Consider the following 9,566-nt stretch of genomic DNA (forward strand, 5'->3'; position numbering starts at 1 on the left):
GGTGGGACGAGATTCCGCAAAAGTAATTATATTAAGAAACTATTTAAATCACTTCCAAATCGCATGACTGAAGTCATAAAGAAAAATGGAGGATAATAAGTTTTTTTCTTTATTTATTATTGTTATGTGTTTAAAACTCACTGATTCCATAAATGTGCTATATATTTGACGCAGTACGAAAATAATTTTTTTCACTTTAATGAAGAGCTACTAATTTTGGTTGTCCATAAACACTATTTTTAAATATATTATTACATATATATTGGAACTGTATGAATCTAAATTTATCATTCGTAACATATGTAAAATTAAAAATAAAAAATACCAGTCTAACGGTTAGACTCGATAGAAGTGAAACCTTCCGTAAAACAAACTGAGAGAGAATAAGACGAAAGCAGCATTAGGAGCGGGATAATTATAGGTTCATTATAATATTGCTATAAAGTTCATATTTTATTTTCTTCATTTTATCATTATTCATCCTCAATGTTTTCAATTTCAACAAATGTACGAGTGGCTTATGATAGATAAAATATGATACAAATGCTTTGGTTTCGATGTTGTCAAAAAAAATACCCAAACGGACCGAAGAAACAGACTTACAAATTTCTTCCATTTTCGTCTACTTGTATTCATATAAAAATTTATGTCTCTTCCCACCAAAGCTAAATGTATTTGTATATTTCTTCTTGTATTTATTCAAGGCCGAAATCCCGGCGGTACTGAAATACCGGGCCAACCCGTGGCAGAGGTGGAGCAAGCTCCTAAAACACTCCGCCCATTTGATCACTTTGATCTTAGCCATAAGGCCTAGAAGCGATAACCACACACAACCAAGAAACTACCTTGTCATTACATTTTCTAATAAACCTTTTGAGAATTACACGCTCACAAAAATTAATGTACGAAATATTTATACCGATTCACTTAAACACGGTGAGCTGTTTGATTTCATGTTCGTGCCTGTGTATGTGCATTTGTGCGTTCATATCGCCACAGTGCATGACTACCAGCCATGGCTGAGCACAGTAAGAAAATGTATTCGAGCGTATATATGTATGTATGTACGTTAGTGTGTTTGTACGATTGTGCTCTGCGCTCAGCTTTGTGTCGATTTTACTGTGCGCTGCGCAGGTTAGGGTATTCTTGCAGAATTTAAAGATGATTCACACACTGTCGACCGACTGGGTACAGTTGTAACAAGTGATGATATTTATAATTTTTATATGAAAAATCAAGGCGAATCTTTTTGAGGTGGTAGCAATAACACAGCTGATTTGTTATTTTTTTCTTCCGCCGTGTACATTTGGATGTCAACATAAAATTGAATTACGAAACGTTTTACTTAGCTTAGTGTATGAATTCACCTTGGAAAAAATTCAATTTTCTTCTATAATCAATTTTAATAAAAAAAAAACTGTTTTCAATAAATAATCAGAAATGTCCTGCAATGCAAATTAAAAAAAAAAAATTCCATTTTCGTCTACTTGTATTCATATAAAAATTTATGTCTCTTCCCACCAAAGCTAAATGTATTAATATATTTCTTCCTGTATTTATTCAAGGCCGAAATCCCAGCGGTACTGCAATACCGCTCCAACCCGTGGCAGAGGTGGAGAGCAAGCCCCTAAAACACTCCGCCCATTTCCAAAAATCAGTTTAACATTTGTTGTCCTCCGATGGAGGATCTATCAGATGTTAAGCTGATAAAAACAGATACCACACTACCTAGTCAATAGATTTTCTAATAAACCTTTTGAGAATTACACGCTCACAAAAATTAATGTACGAAATATTTATACCGATTCACTTAAACTGACTTTCAGTATCTAAACCAAAAAACTGTTTTCAATAAATAATCAGAAATGTCCTACAATGCAAATTTCGAAAAAAAAAAAAATTCCATTTTCGTCTACTTGTATTCATATAAAAATTTATGGCTCTTCCCACCAAAGCTAAATGTATTAGTATATTTCTTCTTGTATTTATTCAAGGCCGAAATCCCGGCGGTACTGCAATACCGCTCCAACCCGTGGCAGAGGTGGAGAGCAAGCCCCTAAAACACTCCGCCCATTTCCAAAAATCAGTTTAACATTTGTTGTCCTCCGATGGAGGATCTATCAGATGTTAAGCTGATAAAAACAGATACCACACTACCTAGTCAATAGATTTTCTAATAAACCTTTTGAGAATTACACGCTCACAAAAATTAATGTACGAAATATTTATACCGATTCACTTAAACTGACTTTCAGTATCTAAACCAAAAAACTGTTTTCAATAAATAATCAGAAATGTCCTACAATGCAAATTTCAAAAAAAAAAATTCCATTTTCGTCTACTTGTATTCATATAAAAATTTATGGCTCTTCCCACCAAAGCTAAATGTATTAGTATATTTCTTCTTGTATTTATTCAAGGCCGAAATCCCGGCGGTACTGCAATACCGGGCCAACCCGTGGCAGAGGTGGAGAGCAAGTCTCTAAAACACTCCGCCCATTTCCAAAAATCCGTTTAAGATTTGTTGTCCTCCGATGGAGGATCTATCAGATGTTAAGCTGATAAGAACAGATACCACACTACCTAGTCAATAGATTTTCTAATAAACCTTTTGAGAATTACACGCTCACAAAAATTATTTATATCAACATATAATATTTATATCAACATATAATATAACGCTTCGTAACTAAATAACTTTCAGGCCAGCGACGACAGCATGGCGCGGTAGCCGAGCGACTAGCAATGTGAGCTTCCGATCCAAAATCCTTGGTTCGAATCACAAGAAAAAATAAAAGTTATTTTTATTTAGTTCGTCGCTACGTTTATATCAACATATAATATAACGCTTCGTAGCCAAGAGGGTCGCTTTTTCGTTTCACTTTTCCTCAAATCACTCCCAACGATTCTAAAGAAGTTTTCACTTCAAAAATCAAATGTGCTATCATTTTGACGCTGACTGTATATACATACATAGAGCAGAATTGTTTTTGCACTTGTTAGGAAGAAACTCGTTCTCTAGTGAGTATGTGTATTTGATTTCTTGTAAGAATGTGATGTGCTGTGACATGTGTACATACATAAGGTTATTTGGGCATACATTCATATGCACATATGTATGAAAGGAAGATGATGTTCTTGCGCTTGTGCATTATTGTTTTTCATATACAAATGTACATACATACATATGTATGTAAATGCTGTCGAATACATAAACTATAAATTGACATACAATTTAAAATAAGTGTTGATTTATCTTAAACCGTTCTTTTTTTTTGAATGCAAATACCTCCTATTGACATGTACATACATACATATTATGTATATTGTCATATACCATCATTTATGTACATCTATATATATAAAAATGAATGCCATTTTTCGTTGAGACTTTATAACTCAAGAACGGGCTCACCTATCCAAACCAAAATTTTAGGCTTTGTTTGGACTATTCAGTAGATGGTTTGTGTTTTGAAATTTTAAGAATCGGATACCAGGGTCTCGAGAGATAGGCCAAAACGTGAACCTGGGTGACCCTGGGATGTGTTTGTACAATATGGGTAGCAAATGGAAGCTGCTAATGATTATATAGTATAGAGTATTTTTGATGCCGCTGCGTGACTAGGGTCTCGAGATATCGGCCAAAATGTGGACCCCGATAACTTAAGGATGTGTTTGTACAATATGGGTAGCAAATGGGAGCTTTTGATGATTGCTATAGTATAGAGTATTTTTAATGCCCCTCCGTAACTAGGGTCTCGAGATATAGACCAAATCGTGGACCTGGATAACCCTAGGATGTGTTTGAACCACATGAGTATCCACTGTAAGTTGTTGATAAATGCTAATGAAAAGAGGACTTTTCTTTTCGCTGGGTAATTAAGGACTCCAGATATAGACCAATTGGGAACTCGCCTTAAAGTTAAGAGATTGCATTCTTATGTACCACAACCAGTTAAAATGGTATATTCAATCACATAACAATATATTCTTTTTAGCTGAAGGCGAGTTCCCAATTGCAAAATCAGAAACAGAGAATCGGCCGTTGGAATGTATCAAACAACTTTTTTATTGTTCTTACCTTTCTACTTCCACTCATTTCGATGTAAGAATAAGCACAAAGTATTTTTATTTGAGAATGGCACATTTTGTTCGTGCTTACATTTTGTGTGAAGAGATATGTGCACGTAGACAAAAATGTTAATCAGCATGTTAAAAACAAATCAAAACAAACACCTCATTACTTATTTCCTTCATGGTAAACGTTTCAAAAATTTCACCACACATATGTTACACATTTTTTTTTTATTTAACTCGTACCTACTTGAAAAGCTGAAAAGCGCTCAATGTATGGTGAAATTATTTTTAAAACCACACCAAAAACCCATTTGTTTGGTCAGATTCATCCCACTTAGCCAACGGATTATACGTTTTCATATTAACATTCATACATCAATAATAGTTCAATCATTTACTAAACGATTTGTTACCTACTTAGCTACGCTCTTTCGCTCTCAAAATTTATGAACTTTCGTCTTAACTAGCATACTTATTATTCCCACCTACAAACTTACTTGCATTGTATTATATTTATATCAACATGTAGGTATGTATGTAGCAGGCAGATCGACAAACAAAGTAGGCTTTGAAAAGACATCGAACTATATTACGGTGCATTTATTTTGCATAGAGAAATACATGAATATTTTGTATAGATAGGTATATAGAGCTTTGAGTCTTAGCATTAAGAAAATTCAAATTAGGAGAATATATGACATTGGAGTGTAAACATCGCTGGAGCGTTTTCTTTGGCCCCATACGTTCAGTAGTGTCCGAAATTACCGCGGTGCAAAATTATTAGTTATTATAGTGTTTTTTTTTTAATAATTATTGAAGTTTGTGTGAATTTGTGAAAAGAAGAAATATAGCGCAAAGCGAATTTCCGAGCAAACAACGGTAAGTTTTGAACTGTTGAAGTGAATTACACGAATGCATGTGTTTGGCTAAATTTCCAGGTGAAACGCCCGGCATGTGTTGTGCTAATTGCAAAGTGAGATTGCCACCATTAGAAACTCCACCCGAACCATTGTCTTCATTAATTTTTGGGACTTCTGAAAATTCGAAGCAGTTTTTGAGTCATATTCAACAATACAATTCGGCATATCAAATGACTTTTTTTGGTGCTACTAACATTATTAGAGATAATTATATGCCGACGTTTAAGGTAAATACTTAAACAGGATTGTCCCAATCAATCTGAATCATAAAAGTATTATATAGTTTTAAAAATTATTATGCAACATATACCTAAAATTGCATACATGTTTCAGATTCAGGGCCAAATTTATCATCAAGCTGGTTCGTTATTGCCATACCCCGACGCTGATTATCAATTTTTGCAAATTTATTTTATTGGTGATGAAAATCATGAATTGGATCAACGTTGTGCAATTGCTTGAATACAAGGCGAGAAATTATTTGTGAGCTACAAAGGTTTTTCCATCAACATAACGCATTAGTTCAATTGTTCAAAATTGCTCTCGATCGTATGCCATCTGATAATCATAAAATCGTAGTAAGGGCTGATAGAACACCTTTTGGAGAGCATGAAAGGAGATTCAATGCACCGACAATTGATGAGGTTGCAATTGGAATTCGTGGTGATCAGTTTCAATCGCGTGATATGATACTTCATCGTAGAAATGAGCAATTGCAACGTGTTTCGGAACTTCATCGTAGTTACGACGCATTACAATACCCAATATTTCATTGGAAAGGTGACGATGGCTACCATATCAATATACCAATGATTGATCCACGAACAGGTAAATAATATTTTCAGTGTGTTGACATTTCATCATTTGTAGAAATTTTTTAAGTCACATTTTCCACTTATTTTCAGGTCTACATATACAGAAAAAAGTTAGTGCCATGAATTTTTATTCTTATCGATTGATGGTTCGTCCACAAGAACAAAATTATATCTTGAGATGTCGTAAACTATATCATCAGTACATCGTTGATATGTATGCCAAAATAGAAACAGAACGTCTTAATTTTATTCGTTTCAACCAAGCAAAATTAAGATCTGAACAATATATTCATTTGCAAGATGCGATAGCGAATGATGCTAATATAATATTAAAGGCATCGGATGTTTAACTATATTGCTATCTTCGTATATTGGTAGCCCACGGAATATGAACGAATATGCACAAGACGCAATGTGTTATGTACGAAAATACGGTCGACCGGATCTGTTCATTACATTTACATGTAATCCGCAGTGGGATGACATCAAAAACAATTTATTTGCAGGACAGTCGACAACCGATGGATTTGTGATATGGATTTAAATGTGAAATTATATGTATTTGGCGAGGTGCGTTGTCATATGTACCCCATCGAATGGCAGAAAAGGGGATTGCCGCACGCACATATACTAATTTGGCTGGTACATAAAATAACTCCGGATCAAATCGATAGCCTTATATCAGCTGAAATTCCTAACCACACTGCTCATCCTGAGTTATTTCAAGTTGTCGTTAAAAATATGATACATGGACCGTGCGGTGAACTAAATGTGAATTCACCATGTATGATTGATGAAAAGTGTTCGAAACGATACCCAAGGCAATTTACTTCAGACATAATAACGGGCAATGACGGATATCCGTTGTATCGACGTAGATCACCTAATGATAATGGCAAAACGGCAATCATTAGAATGCATAACCAGGAAGTTGAAGTTGATAATCGTTGGGTGGTTCCGTATTGTCCATTATTATCGAAAATATTCAACGCTCATATAAATGTGGAATATTGTAATTCTGTCAAATCCATTAAATATATTTGCAAGTATGTAAATAAAGGGAGTGATATGGCTATTTTCGGTGTTGCTGGTGATAATAGAAATGATGAAATTACTCAGTATCAAATGGGTCGCTATATTAGTAGCAATGAAGCTGTCTGGAGGATTATGTCGTTTCCAATGCACGAAAGACATCCTGCGGTTGTTCACTTGGCTGTGCATCTTGAGAATGGGCAACGTGTTTATTTTAATGTAGCAAATTTGTTGGAAAGAGCAGCGCAACCCCCAACAACTATATTACGTTAACAGGTTTTTTCAAATTATGCGAAACTGATACATTTGCGATAACTTTGTTATATTCTGAAGTGCCACAGTATTACACATGGAATGTGTATACATCCAAACATGTGTGTACATCCAAACAATGTTGAGGGTTTTTATTTGAGATTGTTATTAGTTAACGTCAGAGCCGTAGAGAGCATATCCGGGCCCCGGGGGAAAATTGCAATGGGGGCCCTTTCCAATGATGTCTAATTCATATAAATACGTCTAATCTCGAGTCCGGGCCTCTCTGAAAACTCCGGGCCCGGGGGAAAAAGTACCCGATCCCCCCCCCCCCCCCCCCCCCCCCCTCTCGACGGGCCTGGTTAACGTGAATGGCCCACAATCATTTTAAGAATTGAGAACAGTCAACTGTCATTTGTGTGAAACATACCGTGAAGCATGCCAACTTTTGCATTTGTTGGCGGATGATGCACATTGGGATTCAACACTTCAGGATGCATCTATTTCGGCTCATCCTCAACAAATACGAATGCTGTTTGCCGTTATATTATCAACATGTATGCCATCAAATCCACTTGAATTATGGAACAAATATAAACATAATATTGCAGAAGATATTTTAATTCGTATGCGTCATCATGCAAGAAATCCTGATTTGTTGATAACTTTGGAAATGTACAACGAAGCTTTGATAATAATTTAAGATATGTGTCTACGGATTGCAAATAAAACATTAGTACAATTGGGTATGACCGCACCAAATCGTGACATGCATAATCTGTTTGATCGTGAATTGCAACGTGAGCAGGAATTAAATTCTAAGGATTTGCGTTTATTTGTACAATCGAATATAACCAAAATGAATATTCAGCAAAAACATGTATATGACAGAATCATGCAAGCCATTTCCAATAATGCAGGTGGGTTATATTTCTTGGATGCACCTGGTGGTACAGGCAAAACGTTCATTATATCACTGATTTTAGCCACTATTCCATCGGAACAGAAAGTTGCATTGGCACTTGCATCTTCGGGAATTGCTGCTACATTATTAGAAGGTGGTCGGACAGCGCACTCTGCATTGAAATTGCCATTGAATGTACAGGTGATTGAAACTCCAACTTGCAATATTTCAAGAAATTCTGCTAAGGCAAAAGTTCTGCGATTAACGCCAATTATTTTATGGGATGAGTGTACAATGGCGAATAAAAAATTACTAGAAGCATTTAATCGAACAATGCAAGATTTACGTGGTAACCAACAGCTTTTTGGTGGTGCTTTGATTTTACTGTCAGGGGATTTTCGACAAACATTGCCTCGGTCAACTCCTGCTGATGAAATAAATGCCTGTTTGAAGTCATCAGTTCTTTGGAAGTGTGTACAAAAATTGACACTGAACATTAATATGCGTATTCACCTACAAAAGGATCCAGCTGCCCATGAGTTTTCAAAACAATTGTTACAAATTGGTGATGGCAAAATACAAATCGACAGAACCAACGGAATGATTACTGTACCGAACAATTTTTGTACGATTACGAAATCGATAAATGAATTGATTGAATGTGTTTTTCCAAATATTCTTCAGAATTACAGAAATCATGATTGGTTGAGAGAACGCGCCATTTTAGCACCGAAGAACATTCATATCAATGCCATTAATTTTCAAATTCAAGCAAAACTACCAGGTGTAGTCACGACATACATATAAATCAATTGACAGTGCTATGAATCAAGATGAGGCAATGAATTATCCAACTGAATTTTTAAATGCATTAGAACCGGCTGGTATGCCACCGCATTGCTTGAATCTGAAAGTGGGTTCTTTGATTATATTATTGCGAAATATTAATCCACCAAAACTGTGTAATGGCACCAGATGGTGTAAAAAATTTATTGTCAAATTTGATTGAAGCTACGATCTTAACTGGTAAATCAAAAGGAGAAGTTTGTTTAATACCGCGTATCCCTACGATTCCAACTGATATGCCATTTGAATTCAAACGATTACAATATCCTGTGCGTTTATCATTTGCGATGTCCATCAACAAAGCTCAAGGGCAAACACTTAACGTTTGTGGTGTGAATTTGGAGGAATCATGTTTTTCACATGGCCAACTTTATGTTGCCTGTTCCAGAGTCGGTACCCCAGCCGTTTGTTTATTCATGCTCAAAATGGAAAAACAAAAAATATTGTTTATCCAAATGTTTTGGATTAAGTTTTAAAATTGCTAGCAAATAATTAAATATATATTTCTTTTTATAAATGAGTTTGATTTAATATTTCACTTTATACGTAGCGAAGCACGTACCGGGCCGCTAGTATTTGATAAATCTTGAATTTTTGTCATGTCGAGTGGCCGCGGCTCCGTATGTATGTATGCACCCTTATATGTATGTAAATATGTCTTCTAACTGTTCGACAGTCGCGATTTACTGCTACTTAGATTCCTTGAACAAATCCAGCGAA

At 35.4% G+C, this 9,566-nt stretch overlaps 1 protein-coding gene, 3 non-coding genes and 1 pseudogene across 4 annotated transcripts; 1 reads left to right on the forward strand and 4 right to left on the reverse strand.

Annotated features, from left to right (window-relative positions):
* Positions 1-695: 695 nt before the first annotated feature.
* Positions 696-821, reverse strand: LOC129251028 (U2 spliceosomal RNA; annotated as a pseudogene).
* A 735-nt stretch (positions 822-1,556) lies between these two features.
* On the reverse strand, positions 1,557-1,752 carry LOC129250934 (U2 spliceosomal RNA). Its single transcript, XR_008582865.1, has one exon. It is a non-coding gene; the product is annotated as a U2 spliceosomal RNA (small nuclear RNA).
* Positions 1,753-1,985: 233 nt separating this feature from the next.
* On the reverse strand, positions 1,986-2,181 carry LOC129250920 (U2 spliceosomal RNA). The gene has a single exon (XR_008582852.1). It is a non-coding gene; the product is annotated as a U2 spliceosomal RNA (small nuclear RNA).
* Positions 2,182-2,411: 230 nt separating this feature from the next.
* LOC129250875 (U2 spliceosomal RNA) lies at positions 2,412-2,607 on the reverse strand. The gene has a single exon (XR_008582827.1). It is a non-coding gene; the product is annotated as a U2 spliceosomal RNA (small nuclear RNA).
* Positions 2,608-7,802: 5,195 nt separating this feature from the next.
* On the forward strand, positions 7,803-8,807 carry LOC129250236 (uncharacterized). Its single transcript, XM_054889872.1, has one exon. The coding sequence runs from the start codon at positions 7,803-7,805 to the stop codon at positions 8,805-8,807; it is 1,005 nt and encodes a 334-aa protein (XP_054745847.1).
* The last annotated feature ends 759 nt before the right edge of the window (positions 8,808-9,566 follow it).

The sequence above is a fragment of the Anastrepha obliqua genome, chromosome 6, assembly GCF_027943255.1.
Source record: "Anastrepha obliqua isolate idAnaObli1 chromosome 6, idAnaObli1_1.0, whole genome shotgun sequence".
NCBI classification, from domain to species: domain Eukaryota; kingdom Metazoa; phylum Arthropoda; class Insecta; order Diptera; family Tephritidae; genus Anastrepha; species Anastrepha obliqua.

Coding starts and splice junctions, on each gene's coding strand:
- LOC129250236 (XM_054889872.1), top strand. CDS start 7,803: ATGTGTCTACGGATTGCAAATAAAACATTAGTACAATTGGGTATGACC.